Consider the following 17,404-nt stretch of genomic DNA (forward strand, 5'->3'; position numbering starts at 1 on the left):
TTGGCTTGTAGTGGTGAAATTTACTTTTCAGAAATACAAATCCAAGTTGGTAGATTGCTAGTTGAATGAACCTGACACTTAAAGTGGAACATCTGCTACCTTTGTTTGCAGAATGCATAAAGGTGTTCTATGCAGGAATAACCATGGTGCTCTACGCCTGAGCAATCATCCAGCTCACAAAAAGACTGCAGACCATTGAGAACGCAGCAGCCAGAATGGTCCTCAACCTCCCACGCTGGGTTCACGTCACACAGCACCTGAGCTAACTCCATTGGCTCCCAAAACATGAGCGCGCACAATTCAAGCTCCTCACCCACACATACAAAGCCGTACATAACACAGGCCCAGCCTAAATGAACAGCTGCATGTAGTTCCACCAACCCTGAGGCACTTCTGCTCAGCCAGACTCAATCGCACGGGTCTCACACATGCACAAAAGCAGATCAGAAGTTTGTGTATTCTCGTATATCGCTCTTAAAGCATGGAACAACTTTCCTCACCACATTAGAGCCTCCTTCTCTCATCTTGAATTCTGCAAGAAACTGAAGACATGGCTTTTTGTGTAAATTTCCCCGAGGCTAGCTTCACACACCTGACATATCGCCAGGATACCTTCACTCGAGATAGAGCAATATAAATATGCAGATAGCGTAATATAACAAGGGGTGTACTTTCAGTAAATACAGACGCATGGTCATGGGTGTGCAGAGGAAGGCCTAGGTGATTAAAAGATAGTTGATTGTATGCGCCTCGAGGCTGAAGGTGTGCAGAGCATAGCTATCAGTGTGTACAGCATGACTGAGAGTGAGCAGTTTGTAAGTGAGGGAGTTCTGAGTGACTGTGGATCATTGTGTGAAGGGCATTTGTCAACAGATCGTGGCAGGGTCAAATATAATTGTCAGTACCATTATAATGCAAGCTTTCTATTCCACTGGATTCCAAAATTCCAAAAATAACTATGCATGGAGTCTAGTGGGCTATCACTGACATGACAATGCCTATTTCAAATTACAAGAGTAGTTGCTTAGACCTTAACCTTGGTCACAAAAGAATCATATCTCTGGCAAGGGAAGGTAGAACAGCATTAGTTAGGATACCTTTAAGGTTGATATTTCCCTCAATTCCACTATCTAAATCATTTAGCACCCATTCCATCTGCTGAAGAACACATTTCGTTATACAATATCACCCTCAACTCAATCCATCCTACATCCTTTACAGCTACATACCTTACAAAAACATGACCAGCCAGCTACTATGCTGTGCAGACACCATCATATCACCCATAAGCAAAATCAGCACACTTTCTTATCTCCTCTTATGCTATTCGATACACTTGATAATTGTCCATATTTTCCCCAGACTAAATTAAATCCAGCACTAGCAGGAAACCACACCTGCATTTCAAACCTACCAGTTCTAAGCATAACCCTTGAAAAAACATTTGCAAGCCTTCATTTCTTAAAGGTGCTCAAACAAATCAAGTGTATGCGCACATTTTTTAATTAAACTGTTCTTCCTTCATGTATGCGACAACATACTAGGTATAAACCATGGTAGCATGTACACTATGCTAATATTCTTTGTCGGTGACATTTCATTTGGTTGATCACTCCACTTCTCTTTAATTTTAATTCCTAGTAGGTTTGACACTAGTTTTTCTTGCTTCTGGCAAACCAAGAACAATTGGTAAAACGTTGGTAACTTTGGAAATCTACTTCTAAAAGGTGCTCTGAATGTAAACACAGTGCATTAGCACTGATGTGTCTACCCGCCTTTGACTTCAGAAGTCCTAATACCTTTTATGAAATTGTCAATACCATGGTTAGGATCCAGGAACAAAAATGATTAGTGCCCTGAGCCATTTCCTTGACGGTGTCACCCTGCACTGTGACATAGGATTCCTTCACAGCTGGCGAGTAATCTTCTCGTCACAAGATCTGAATCTCTTCCTCTTTCTTTTTGGATGATCATATTGGTAAAGAACATGTATTCTTTGAAAATGTTATAGGTGCATGCAGGATTCCCTTACAGGTTTTTTCATGTTTTGAGCTGTTAGTGCTGTAATTCAAAAGGATGTGAGGTTGTAGCTGTGAACAGCATAAAGAATAAAGGTGTAACAGAACACTTTCCTACTTGATCGTAGGCAGACCTGAAATGTATGGTAGATATAGGCTTTAACATCCCGCAGTACACGCAACAGTGGAGCTTCCTGTTGGAAATGGGGTCTTCCAAGCAGGGACCCTCACTCTAGTCAGGGTAAGAAAGTTACACTCCTAAGACAACCACTGCCCGCCCCCTTGTTAGGTTGGCACAAGAAATCAAGCTTATCTCATAGGCAATGTATAAAGTATTTGTACTAACAAACATAGTAATACAGTGAAAACACTACAAAATTGACACCACACCTGTTTAGAAAAATAGGCAATATTCATCTAAATCAAATAAGACAAAGACGCCAGAAATCCAACAAACACAACTCAAGATATGAATTTCCAAAGTAAAAAGTCTTACTCTAGAGAAAACAATGGAAACTTTGATTTTACACAAAGTACCTGGTTTGCGTAAAAAATAAAGTTGCATGGGCAAGCGTGCGTCAGAAAAGTCAGCGATGCCTAGATTTCTTACTCTCAAGTGAGGCTGTGCGTCGTTTCTTCTCCCGTTGGGTAGGCAATGCTTCTTTTTTCTCCACTGCAAGAGAACAATGCATTGATTTTCAGACAGGGCACCTTGGATCGGCGCAGGTTCACGATGACTTTGATGCCCAGCAAAGATGCATGAGAAATCCTGGTTGCACGGTGATGGAAAACCACGATGCGTGGAGTTTGCATCGTTTTTAGCCACCGCAAGCGGGTTGTTGCGCCATTTCTCCAGCCTTGATGCAGGTGATGTGTTGAAATCAGCCGTGAGGCGGGTGGCGCTTCATTTGTACAGCCGCGTTGCAGGTGGTGCGACAAAATGTTCCCCGCATGGCTCCCTGTTCATGGATTTCCATCCTTGTTCTACCATCTTCACCTTTCAAGGGCCATGGGACTGGATAGAGCACCGCTTGGCAGGGCAGGAGTCTCAGCAAAGATTCCAGGCACTGGCAGAGGCAATGATGGCCCAAAACAGGAGGCAAGCTCAGTCTGAGCCCTTGGAGATTTTTCACAAGCAGGAATATACCACAAAGTTCAGTCTTTGTCCGCTTTCACAGGCAGAAGCAGCAATTGCAGGATAGCCCAACAAAGCACAGTCACAGGCAGAAGCAACACTTCCCCTCAGCTCTTTAGCTCTTCTCCTTGCAGACGTTCCTCTTGGTTCCAGAAGCAAATGTAAAAATCTGGGGTTTTGTGTCCAATACTTATACCCCTTTCAGCCTTTGAAGTAGGCAAACTTTAAAGAAAAGTCTCTGTTGTTTACAGGATTCTGCCTTGCCCAGGTCTGACCCCAGACACATACCAGGGGTTTGGAGACTGCAGTGTGTGAGGGCAGGCACAGGCCATTCAGGTGTAAGTGACCACTCCTCCCTCCACTCTAGCCCAGATGGCTCTTCAGGATATGCAGGCTACACCCCAACTCCCTTTGTGTCACTATCTAGTGGAGCCCAAGTGTCAGTCCGACCCAGACAGGGAATACACAAGCATACAGGGTCACAGAATGGTGTAAGCAAGAAAACGCCTACTTTCTAAAAGTGGCATTTTCTAACAGACAATTTAAAAAACAACTTTACCAAAAGATGTATTTTTAACTTGTGAGTTCAGAGACCCCAAACTCCACATCTGCATCTGCTCTGAAAGAGAAACTGCACTTAAAAGGTATTAAAGGCAGCCCACATGTTAACCTATGAGAGAGATAGGTCCTGCAAAAGTGAAAAACAAATTTGGTAGTATTTCACTGTTAGGACATGTAAAACACATCAGTACATGTCCCACCTTTAACATACACTGCACCCTGCCTTTGGGCTACCTAGGGCCTACCTTAGGGGTGCCTTACATGTATAAAAAGGGAAGGTTTGGGCCTGGCAAGTGGATGGACTGGCCAGGTCGAGTTGGGAGTTTATAACTGCAAACTTAGACACTGCAGTGGCAGGTCTGAGGCATGCTTACAGAGCTACTCGTGTGGGTGGCAAATTAGTGCTTCAGGCTCACTGGTAGCATTTGATTTACAAGCCAAGGGCACCTGTGATACACTTTACTAGGGACCTCCTAATGAATTAAATATGCCAATCATGGAAAAGCCAATTATGCATACAGTTTACACAGGAGCACTTGCACTTTAGCACTGGTCAACAGTGGTAAAGGGCCCAGAGTACCAAAAACAGAAACAACAGAGTCCATCAGACAGTCAAAACATGGAAAGCAGATGCAAAAAAAGATAGGGGAGACTACACCAAGGATGACAGCTCTAACACTTTCACTTTCATTTTTATATTTGCTGTCTAGATGCTTAACTAAGCCATCCTACCCTTAGGCATCGGTAAGTAGAGTGTCTCCTAATAGTATATATGTAGCCAGTGATTTCTGATGACACTGTTAAATGAACAATGTCTGCATTAAAGTCATCAGTATTGCATTCCATACTATGCCATTCTGCCTTGATAAAAAACTTAGATTTTGTTATACTGAATGCATGAAAATAATTGCCAGTCCTAAAGCATTACAGCTATAGAGCTACACAATGAAAAATGCCCTGCACCTTTTTGAATATAAAACAATTTCACAGCAAAAAAGCACAAAAGTAAAGAATATGGAAGTCATATTTTAAGATTCTCTCATAGTAAATAAACACATGTTAAATGTGCTCAAATAATGACATTTTGAATTATCAGTGTGTATAAGGAGCTAAGCCCAATCTGTTCAAGCCCTCTTAAGTTTAAATTAAACATGTCCAAACCAAATGTTTTCTCTAATGGTGATAAAATATTTTTTTAAACTGGTTACATTTTTTAAGGGTTTTCATAGGCTGCGAAAATGTTTGTGAATACTCATAACCATACTTTTGAAAGCCAAATCCCTTCCCATGGAAAGGCATAATCACACATATAAGTGTGAGTATATTATAAGTGTAAACCATTTTTTTTTGTAAATCTCAAACTTAGATGTAAACTATTCTAAAAAAGCCAGTTTAAGTTCTGATATTTCTTTGAAAATTGTGCCCATTCACCAACCTGTCCCACACTTGATTCAGTTGGATCAAAGCCGTATCCAAGACAGGAAGGGTGATGAAATACCCCCTATTTCGATAAGCATTAGGGCAAGGTGTTACTCAATGGTGGCATATTATCCCCATGGAGAAACAAAATTTGCAAGTGCATTTGCACTTGTTCAGAACATTCACGTGAGTAAATATACACATGTATATTTGTCATTCGGAACTGCAATTTATAGACTAAATCTACTAGTAATTGGTAACATTTCATGATTTCAGTTTCCCAGATGTATTCTCGAAAGAAATTGCATCTGACAGAAAGCTGGAAATTGACTTTCGTTGTAGTAGTAAGCTGAACTGAATACAAGACTAAGGGGAAGATGTACCAAAGTAAGTGTTTGCGATTACTAAATAAAGAACATTTGCTATTCGCTATTTGGTAATCACAAAGACTCATGTACAAATGTATGTTTTAGACATTTTGCAAGTCTCGGTTGCACATAGATCTACCTCATGAATATTAATAAGTTAGGTCTTGGTTTGCGACCCATTGGGAACTGCACAAATCACAGGGATGGTGGCCTGCTGGGGCCAGCAGACCACCATATAAGTCTGTGATTGCTTTTCAAAAAGCATTTTTTTTTAAATGCAGCCCCTTTTCCTTAAAGGAAAACGGGATGTGGTTCAAAAAGAAAATTGAAAAGTTATTTTTTAATTTTTAAAGAGTAGGCAGTGGTCTGTGGGACCACTGCCTGCTCTTAAAAAATGTTTTTACAAACATTCACAAAGGGGAAGGGGTCCCCTCGTAACCCCTTTCCATTTGTAAGTTGGTTACCACCTCCTTGAAGTAGCCTTTTTGCTTTCGATTTCGTACACAAAACGCTTTGGCCCATATTTATACTTTTTGACGCAAAACTGCGCCAATGCAGTTTTGCGTCAAAAAAATTAGCGCCAGCTAACGCCATTCTGAAGCGCCATGCGGGCGCCGTATTTATTGAATGACGTTAGCCGGCGTTAGCCGCCGGCGCTGTCTGGTGTGCGTTAAAAAAAACAACATACACCAGGCAGCGCCGGCGTAGGGGGAAAATGGCGTATGGGCGTCCAGAAATGGTGCAAGTCAGGCTGAGGCAAAAAATTCGCCACAACCCGATTTGCGCCATTTTTTTACGACGCCCATCCCCCATTGAAATGACTCCTGTCTTAGCAAAGACAGGAGTCATGCCCCCTTGCCCAATGGCCATGCCCAGGGGACCTCTGTCCCCTGGGCATGGTCATTGGGCATAGTGGCATGTAGGGGGGCACAAATCAGGCCCCCCTATGCCACAAAAAAAAATAAAAAAAAATACTTACCTGGACTTACCTTAATGTCCCTGGGGTGGGTCCCTCCATCCTTGGGTGTCCTCCTGGGGTGGGCAAGGGTGGCAGGGGGTGTCCCTGGGGGCTTGGGAGGGCACCTCTGGGCTCATTCTGAGCCCACAGGTCCCTTAACGCCTGCCCTGACCCAGGCGCTAAAATCCGGCGCAAATGCGGGTTTTTTAGACCCGCCCACTCCCGGGCGTCATTTTTGACCGGGAGTATAAATACGACGCATATGCATCGCAGTCATTTTTTAAGACGGGAACGCCTACCTTGCATATCATTAACGCAAGGAAGGTGTTCACGCAAAAAAATTACGCTAACTCCATGAACTTTGGCGCTTGACGCGTCTAACGCCAAAGTATAAATATGGAGTTAGTTTTGCGTCGAAATTGCGTTAAAAAAAACGACACAATTTCGGCGCAAACGGAGTATAAATATGCCCCTTTGTACATGTGGCCATAAGTGATTGTTGTAGGGTTTGGTAGAGAAAGGAACTTTTTTGCAACAGACTACGCTCTCTGCCAAACTCATGCCCACCTGCCCATTTTAGAGGTGGGTGGACCTAAAGTATGTGGATGGCAGAGCCTACTCTGGCTCTGTTACAGACATGATCCTCCGATGGCCTGTTGGAGTACGAGCTGTCGGATGTTAGCCACCTGACGTCCTGCCAAATTTAGTGTGGACGATCAGATGTTTTTTTTCCTGTTCTCCATCAATTGAACAAAACTCTTGTGATGTGGTGTCATTAGTTTCTAATTTCCCCAAAAAAGATGCCCATTTTGGGAATTTGTTTTTGTAATATGCAAAGCCTAAGTAAAACATTTCCATTGGTCTCTATGGAATAACATTTTAGATTTACTAAACACATATTTTAGCATACAACTGAGAATGCTCACATGAGAAACCACAAGAGTGAGCTGCTGATTTTAAAGGTACCTGCTGCTGAGAAATGTAATTGTTTATGTTTTTGTAAGAAAACAACCTATACTTTTCCAGTGTAAATGGGTAATTTTTAGACATTATGAACTCCTCATTAGATATTTGTTTATTCAAAACACATATAAAAACGAAGCATGTTCAATTGAATGTAGCTGTTACCTAGCGTGAGCAGAACAAATAAGCATGGGTGAATTTCTCCTCCACATTTCCCTAACTACGAATTTTTATGTTTTCACCACCTTGCAATAATTAAGTACGTGCCAAGATGTTCTTTATAGGACATATTGGTGATGTTTGTGATTTTGCATTCCAAATATGGAGCATTTGCTGTGTTTTGCTTTCAACATCCTCTCCTTGCTTCCTGGAGTACTCCCTCTAACTCTATACGAGCATGTGGAATTTACTTCTCTAATTATGAATATCCTTATTTAACTGTTTTTTGCAGTGTTGACTTGAAGACGGATTGCTCGGGCAGAAGACATTTAAAAGGGAATGCATATTTGCTGCCTCCGGATATGTGTCATGTATGTGCCTTTTGCAAAGTTAGGGCCTGATTCTAACTTTGGAGGACGGTGTTAAACCGTCCCAAAAGTGGCGGATATACCACCTACCGTATTACGAGTCCATTATATCCTATGGAACTCGTAATACGGTAGGTGGTATATCCGCCACTTTTGGGACGGTTTAACACCGTCCTCCAAAGTTAGAATCAGGCCCTTAGTCTTTAAAATCATGCAATGGCAGTATGTCAGAGCAAGTGAATTGCTAAATATGTGACTGAAAACAATATGAGAAGTAAATATAACACTGGAAAGCTATCACTATCTTCGTGGTTGGATAGAGCTTAAACCATTTCATAAGGATGTTGGAAAGTCCAAGGTACTCAGTCCGGAAAAAAAACATGACCAGTGCAGCATCCATTTTAGCATTAGGCACAGGGATTATACAAAAAATGTTATTTGTCATTTCTTTATGGCAACATAGCCTGTGCGTTGTCAGGCAGTGTTGTGTGAATTCATGGTCAGCCATGAATTCATGGTTTCCCATGCTGACTCAGGTATGTCTGTTCTTTCAAAGATGTTTGCAAACAAGTGTGCAGAATAAAACTTAATATGTGTCACAGATCATTTATGTTTGTCAGGAAACGTGCTATTAAATTGCACCGCGGAGTGGGCTTCACCTACTCTGAATTCGGAACACAAAACCCTACTTGAATGCATGTTTTAATGTATGAATATTCAGTTTTAATTCATTTGAAGTTCAGAATTGTTTGATCTTACGCGTTTCAGTGCGCATGAACTAAGTCCTGTGCTTTTTCAATAGAGGTTTAATAACTTTTAGGAGTATATAGATACCTTCACATGCACACTAGAGCCTTACATTTTAGCTAACGTTTCCAAAGGGGTTCAATCGGTTTTGATAACAACGAGAAAAGACAGTTAAAGACAATGAAACTGCCATGCCATTAAAATATGGTGATCATCTGTTCAGAGGTTTTGAAGTTATGCACACACAAAGGCATGCTATGAGAAATCCCATAATATTGGAACGTAAACAAATATTTTATTTAGTCTGTGCCGCATGTGAGAGTATTTTAGATATCATCCTATATGTTTTTTCACGGAAGCTTGGCTCTGCTTTGCCAAAGTTGTCAAGGATGCAAAAATCCCAAAATTAGATTTCCTATGGAATTAAACAAAAGCCGTCATTACAGAGGAACTACATAGGCATGACTGCACCTCTATCACATTTTATTTATAAACGTGTATGGGGGCTTTCAAGTATATCGGTCATTGTTAAGCACAATAAAATGTAATTTTAGTGAAGATTGGCACTCCATTCCAGTCAATTCCGCATGTAAATGTGAGTTAGGATTACAGTGTTGCTTTTTGCGGGGTAACATTTAAGCATGTCACTAGTACTATCCTATAACTAAGATGCAGATATAAAATGCTTCAATCATTATTAATTCATGCTTCAATGTCAGGCAGTTTTTATATATCAGCCACATTAACCGATTTCCATTAAGCACATTTTGGACAGTGTATTAAAAAAAGATGCCCTGTCAGCCACATCCTGCCGCTTAGAACAAGACATGTTTGTGCAGTGATAATAATTGAAGGAAACCTCCCAAATATGCATCAGTTTATTCACTTAGAATGTATTGGGTTCACGGAATTAGCCCGATTAGGATCAAATTCCTTTGCACGATAGACTCTGATTGCATCACTTAGGCCCTCATTCTGACCTTGGCGGGCGGCGGAGGCCGCCCGCCAAAGTCCCGCCGTCAGGTTACCGTTCCGCGGTCGAAAGACCGCGGCGGTAATTCTGACTTTCCCGCTGGGCTGGCGGGCGGTCTCCTTCAGACCGCCAGCCAGCCCAGCGGGAAAGAGGCTTCCACGATGAAGCCGGCTCGGAATCGAGCCGGCGGAGTGGAAGCTGTGCGACGGGTGCAGTTGCACCCGTCGCGTATTTCACTGTCTGCACAGCAGACAGTGAAATACATGTAGGGGCCCTCTTACGGGGGCCCCTGCAATGCCCATGCCAGTGGCATGGGCACTGCAGGGGCCCCCAGGGGCCCCGCGACCCCCCCTACCGCCATCCGGATCTCGGCGGTCCGACCGCCGGGATCTGGATGGCGGTAGAGGGGGTCGGAATCCCTGCGGCGGTGCAGCAAGCTGCGCCGCCGCGGAGGATTCAATGGGGCCGCGGTACACTGGCGGGACCCCGCCAGTGGTGCCGGTCCGACCGCGGCTTTACCGCCGCGGTCGGAATCCCCATTGGAGCACCGCCAGCTTGTCGGCGGTGCTCCCGCGGTCCTCCGCCCTGGCGGTCAAAGACCGCCAGGGTCAGAATGAGGGCCTTAATCTCTACACTAGGGAAGAGAGTTATGTGAGTAATAATATGGCCTAATTGTGGAGTAAATACTGTCGAATCGACATACTTAGAACAGATTTCTACTCTGAAACCCATCCTCTATGTCTCCCACCTGTCTTTGCTGTCACCTTTGCTTTCGTTACTTTACTGTGGTATCCAGAACCTACCCACACCTTCCTCATGGTTTTCCGCACCCAGAACTTCATCATATTTACCACTACACACCTTCCTACCTGTGCAACTCTTCTTTTACAGATCCACCATCTTTGGATTATTTCTCCGTATCTTCTCAGCTGTGGCAAATCATAGCATCAGCCTTCCAGCACTGGCCTTACCTGTCCTTCATAAATGTGATAAATCAGTAATGGTTGCATCGGCTGCTCTAACACGCCTCCTGCTCAGCCGAGTGTGATGTTTGGGCTGCATCTGTTATGCCCATTTGGCTTTTTCAGCACTCATCGAAGTGTTATGTGTTTGTCCAACACCCTCAATGAACTTGATCCCTCCAAGGTGGTTGAGAGAAGGACCAAAATGAAGGATTTAACAAGGGTCTACTTGTGAATGCAATGGTAATTTATGTTATGTTATTGCAGCACACAAATAAACATTGTTCACACTGAAACATTTATGGCTATTCATTTGTGCTGCTTCCAATTCTGTTAAAATCACTGTTTTCAACAACATTATATACAATATTATATAAAAGGAATGACAAGAAATACAAGTTGATGACTAAAGTGTGTGGACTCAGATTAGATCATGGTAGTATAACAGGTCTATTTAAAACAGAAGAGCTAGCTTCATTGTGGTGCTGAGAAAACAGGGATCATCTTGAGTCTAAGTGTTAAACACTTAAAGACTACCTTTGAGTGATGTCTGTTTACAGTGTTGTTGAGTCATCCTTCAGGGTTCGGGAGCTTTCCTGTCATCACATTTTCAAAGCACAGCACTCCTTTTTAGCTACGACAACAACTTGATAAGCTTTCTTAAGAATACAACACTTTATTGTGCTCAAGGGGCTTTTTCATCAAAATTCTTGGCTGAAGCTCTGGACTCCTTCGCCTTGCAGAGTACACTTATGGAAGCCTGTGTAAGTCTTTCCAGTTAAAGAATACAACATATTATTGCATTATTGGATACCTAGATGAGTGTCTTTGTGCCATATGTTTGCATTGAAGATATTTACTACTTTAATAATTACGATTTGGTTAACATAGTCTTTAATTCTACTTAATAAAATAAGTGATCTTATGCACCTATTCCTTTACACCTCGACAAATGTGTCTGGGAATCCTGCAAAATGAATCCGTGGGCCTTCAGTCCTTGTGTGCCAAACTAAGACCTGCAGAAAGACAAAGAATAAATGAACAGAGAAATCAAAAAGCTAGAAAGAAAGAACACAACAATGTAGATCAATCTATTTCTTGTCTACCTGATAGTTGGATTCATTGTTTGTCCACCTGACGGATTAAACTAGCTTTTAATCAATGATTTTCAAGTTCCAGGAATAAATAATACTGAGAGTCATGTAGGACCTCTGGAATTCCAGCTGAACTATTTTGACTGAAGTGCTATTGTAGGTGGTATAGATGTGTAAAGACATATGTCCCTGGTAGGAATTTAATTTGACCAATTGTCATATGGCTTCAACTGGATTCAGTTGTGACATATTGATCTTTGGACATCCACTGATGTACCAGACTAGATATGATCAATGAACATTCAAGGGAAATTCTGCTGGTAAGTAAAATCCAAACTGAAATCAATAGACACCACATAAAATTGAGATTCAATTTGTCAAAGGTTGCTCATAATGCTTTCATCAATTGGAAAGTAGGCATTTCACTGTGCATAGACATTTCATTACAGTTTCACAAAGATGCATGTATGTTGCCTTTCAATATTGAGAAGCCATGCCAATTGGCTTTAAAACAATTTCAGTATTAAACCCAATGTCCTCTGTTAAAATAATCCCTCCTGCCTCATGATATTGCTGGAACTCTCAGCTGCCTTAGACACAATCAACCATCCCATATTCATCTGCACCCTGGAGACTCAAATGGGATTTGGCAACAATGTCCTTCACTAGTTCTGCTTCTACTTTTCAACCGATACCAGCTTGTTTACATGGGCACCATAAGGTCACAAAAGATCCTCATCATCAGTGGAGTCCTCCAGGGTTCCATACTGTCTCCTGTCATCTTTAATCTCCACATGGAGCCACATGGTGCTTTCATTGATGGATTTGGAATAGCATGTTGCTTTGGCTCATGTGATGAGCTGTCAGTGTATTGGACGGAGGGACTTCAGCATCATGAGGTCAACAAGTGTTCTGTTTCTGTTTGTCTGTGGATGGATTGTTTATTGTCAGCATGGACTTGAATTTTCCTACAGATTTGTTGAATCTCAAAATAAGCCCGGAATTATTAACAACAAGCGATCAACTTTAACCCACAGGACTTGACGATATTGACAAGTGGCCAAAGTTAGATTTTAAAAAGGACAGGAGAAAGTGAAGAGCTTTAAGGAATTCCACATCAGAAATGGCTTTGAACAACGTGAAAGGAGAGCTAAGGACTGACATGCAGAGGAAAAGGAGGCTGTTAGACCTGACAGCCTTAGGGTGGTCACCCCTAACCTTTTGCCTGCCTCCCTCCACTTTTAAATACTGTTTGTGCTGGTTTTTAGACTCTGCACACTTTACCACTGCTAACCAGTGCTAAAGTGCATATGCTTTCTCCCTTTAAACATAGTAACACTGGATCTTACCGAATTGGACTATTTAATTTACTTATGAGTCCCTAGTAGAGTGCACCATATGTGCCATGGGCCTGTAGAATAAATGCTACTAGTGGGCCTGCAGCACTGATTGTGCCACCCAATTAAGTAACTCCTTAACTTTGTCTCAGGCCTGCCATTGCAAGGCCTGTCTGTGCAGCTTTACTGCCAATTCGACTTGCCATTTAAAAGTACTTGCCAAGCCTAAAACTCCCCTTTTTCTACATATAAGACACCCCTAAGGAACGCCCTAGGTAACCCATAGGGCAGGGTGCTGTGGAGGCAAAAGGCAGGACATGTACCAATGTAGCTTACATGTCCTCCTAAATTCGTTTTTACACTGCTGTGAGGCCTGCTCCCTTCATAGGCTAACATTGGGGCTGCCCTCATACATGGTTGATCCCTTCATAGGCTAACATTGGGGCTGCCCTCATAAATGGTTTGAGTGGTAGCTACTGATCTGAAAGGAGTAGGAAGGTCATATTTAGTCTGGCTAGAATGGTGATACAAAATCCTGCTGACTAGTGAAGTTGGATTTAATATTACTATTTTAGAAATGCCACTTTTAGAAAGTGATCATTTCTCTGCACTTAAATCTTTCTGTGCCTTTCAATCCACGTCTGGCTGGGTTTAGTTGACAGATCCTTGTGCATTCACTCAGACACACCCCAAACACAGGATACTCAGCCTCATGTGCATATATCTGCATTTTGAATGGGTCTTCCTGGGCTGGGAGGGTGGAGGGCCTGCCCTCACACAAAGGACTGCCACACCTCCTACTGGGACCGTGGCAGACAGGATTGAGCTGAAAGGGGACCTGGTGCACTTCTAAGCCACTCTTTGAAGTCTCCCCCACTTCAAAGGCACATTTGGGTATATAAACAGGGCCTCTGCCCCTACCAACTCAGACACTTCCCGGAAAAGAAACCTGAACCAGAACCTGCATCCTTCTAAGAAGAACTGCCTGGCTGCCCAAAGGACTCACCTGTGTCTGCTTTCTGTGAAGGACTGCTGCCTTGCTGCTCTCTGGCTGTGGTGAAGAAGTGCTCTCCAAGGGCTTGGATAGAGCTTGCCTCCTGTTCCCTGAAGTCTCAGGACCAAAAAGACTTCATCTCTTCAAGAAGGACTCCGTGTGCAGTGAAATTCGACTCGCAGCCTGCCAGAAATGACGCACAGCCTGCACCGCCGTGAAAATTTAACCACACGCCGAACCGGTATGATGCAGCTCGACTTTGCAATGAGAAGATTGACGTAGCGCCAGCGTAGTGAATGGAAATCTGACGCATGGCCCACCGAATCGATGCACAGCTGAGCCGGAACGACGCAGCCCGACTTCCAGAGAGGAATTGACGCAGCGCCTGCTGTGCGGTAGAAAATTAGACACAATGGCTACCATATCGACACAGCTCCTGTGACTTCGTCCTGCCAGCGCAGGAAATCCACGCACCGTCCCTGGGGCATCTGAAAACCCCACAACCCAAAGAGGATCCATGACCGAGCGCCAGAAATCGACGCACAGCCGTCCCTGCATGACAACTAAATGACGCATCGCCAGGTGCAGCCCGAGAAATCGACACACACCCCTCTGTTTCCACGCATCTCCTCCTCTGCGGTTCTTTGCAGAGATTTTTCACACGAACCAGGTACTTTGTGCTTGAAAAAGACTTTGCTTTTAAAAAGACTTAAGACACTTTGGCACTCATTACAACTTTGACGGGCGGCGGAGGCCGCCCGCCAAAGTTGCGCCGCAGGAATACCGCACCGCGGTCTGAAGACCGCGGCCGGCATTCTGAGTTTCCCGCTGGGCGGGCGGGCGGCCGCCTTAAGGCCGCCCGCCAGCCCAGCGGGAAACAACCTTCCCACGAGGACGCCGGCTCGGAATCGAGCCGGCGGAGTGGGAAGGTGCGACGGGTGCTACTGCACCCGTCGCGTATTTCACTGTCTGCTATGCAGACAGTGAAATACAAGCGGGGCCCTCTTACGGGGGCCCCTGCAGTGCCCATGCCATTGGCATGGGCACTGCAGGGGCCCCCAGGGGCCCCGCGACACCCCCTACCGCCATCCTGTTCCTGGCGGGCGAACCGCCAGGAACAGGATGGCGGTAGGGGGTGTCAGAATCCCCATGGCGGCGCAGCAAGCTGCGCCGCGTTGGAGGATTCCAACGGGCAGCAGAAAACCGGCGGGAGACCGCCGGTTTTCCTGCACTGACCGCGGCCAAAGCGCCGCGGTCAGAATGCCCTGCGGGGCACCGCCGGGCTGTCGGCGGTGCTCCCGCCAACCGCGAGCCTGGCGGTCACAGACCGCCAGGCTCGTAATGAGGGCCTTTATATCACTTTCCAGTGATATCTCAACACTTACTTATTGCATTTTATTTGTTTTGACCTGCATCTTATCAGATAAATATTATATATTTTTCTAAACACTATATGGGGTATTTTTGTTGTACTATATGGTGTTATTGTATGATTTATTGCACAAATACTTTACACATTGCCTTCTAAGTAAAGTCTGACTGCTCAGTGCCAAGCTACCAGAAGGTGGGCACAGGATAATTTGGATTGTGTGACTTACCCTGACTAGAGTGAGGGTCCTTGCTTGGACAGGGGGGTAACCTGACTGCCAACCAAAGACCCCATTTCTAACAGAGGCAAACCATTGTCCGGCAGTCACTTGCAAATATGTGTCCTCAATATGTTGACACAAGATCGAGTAGTCTACCATATTGATACCTACATCAAAATGAGGCAGGTGGAAGTGTCGTCCTCAATATGCTGACCCAAGATTGAGTAGTCTACTATATCGACAGGTGCAGCAAAATGAGGCAGATGGAAGTGTCCTCATCCAAGCCCAATCTGAGTTCCTTTCAGTCCCTTGTGCTTTCTATGCCTGCAATCCAGTTCTGAACCCATCTGGCTGATGTCTCACTAGATTGTCATCCTCAAGAAATCTAGTGAGTCAGTGAGCTAGAACGTTCTCACCAATCTTGGAAACACCCAGAAGGAAGAAGCTACATTGGGCTGTCATTGGCTTTCAACCTCAGGTCCGCCAGCATTTCTAATGCTCCCTCTTTAAATTAGAAGAGGAAGTATTAAAAGCATGTGTTTTGTTTTATTAGTACCTGTCATGCCTGCACAACTGCATGTTTGGTTGAACATTTGAGGCTTTTAATCATGTAGGCCTTGGGCCATGTTCAAGACAGAAGGAGAGGGATTTGTGAGTTATTTTATACTACGTAAGACGGACATTCTGATCCTCATTATTTGGCATTCGATCTCCCAGCAGGCCATGCTCTTCTCTCTGAACCCACTCATTTGGGGCTTTGAAAAGAGCATAACCGAAAGGGATACTAGATTTGGCAAACTCTTGTAGGGGGCAGTCATTGCAAGGAGGAGTAGTTGGCTTCAATAAGTGGGTTTATGCACAGGCTTCTGTACAGCAGTGGCATAACCTATGGCAACTCCGGTGAACACACCGCAGCAGCAATAACACCGGTGAACACCTGCCATGAGGAGAGGAGGCAGTGTCCTTGCAGGTGACTGGTGTCCACAAACGTATGAGCACTGATCTGGTGGCAGTAGGTGTATGTGAACAGGACATCATAATCTAAATAATCAACTGACAGAAATATTGTGTCCCAACTTATAGTTTCCCATTCGAGATAATAATAATTAATAGATATAATAATTTTGCAAACAATATCTATGATATGATATTTGTGCCAATCAATACATTTTCTGACAATATTCTACAAATAACTGCAGCAGGCAGCAAGAAAAGAGCAGCCAGGTCCAGAGGAGTCTCTGGTTCCTCTAAAGAGGCAACAGCACCCACCATGATGTCATCACTAGTCTGGCCTTAACAATGAAAGTCAGAAACTCAGAGACCAACTATGCAGAACAATTACTGAAAGGAAAATGAGGAGCAGAGTTGTGTAGATCTGCTCTTGATGTTGCAGCTCAAAACAATAACATGTATGGGATAATAAATCCTTCTACAAAATGCAATAGACTGCCCATCCAAGCAATGGCAACCATGAAAAACACATGACAACCACTGGCTGAACTTGGTTGGGCCAATTACACTCCATACTACTTCTTCTAAGTATTTTCTGTAAAGTTTTGCTAGCATAAAGGCTCCCTGACAACTAATCTAGGAGTATATTCACCTAGAATTACCCACACCCAAGCTTCTTCGTCTTATTGGGTATAGGTAATTCCTCTAACTATTCGTACATAAAGAAAGAACATATCATACATATTGAGGCACCTGCTGACAATCAGTAGCGTTAATGATTTAGATTAAGGTTGCATCCTGTTCCATT

The 17,404-nt window shown here is 43.8% G+C and overlaps 1 protein-coding gene across 1 annotated transcript in view; it reads right to left on the bottom strand.

Annotated features, from left to right (window-relative positions):
• Positions 1-10,857: 10,857 nt before the first annotated feature.
• The window catches only part of LOC138299647 (galactosylgalactosylxylosylprotein 3-beta-glucuronosyltransferase 1-like), a 225,859-nt gene continuing 219,312 nt past the window's right edge, over positions 10,858-17,404 (bottom strand). The window contains exon 4 of the mRNA XM_069238098.1: positions 10,858-11,647. Within this exon, the coding sequence (XP_069094199.1) occupies positions 11,570-11,647 (78 nt within the window). The 3' untranslated portion in view covers positions 10,858-11,569. The remainder of the gene's footprint in view (positions 11,648-17,404) is intronic.

This window comes from Pleurodeles waltl, chromosome 6 (genome assembly GCF_031143425.1).
Source record: "Pleurodeles waltl isolate 20211129_DDA chromosome 6, aPleWal1.hap1.20221129, whole genome shotgun sequence".
NCBI lineage: Eukaryota > Metazoa > Chordata > Amphibia > Caudata > Salamandridae > Pleurodeles > Pleurodeles waltl.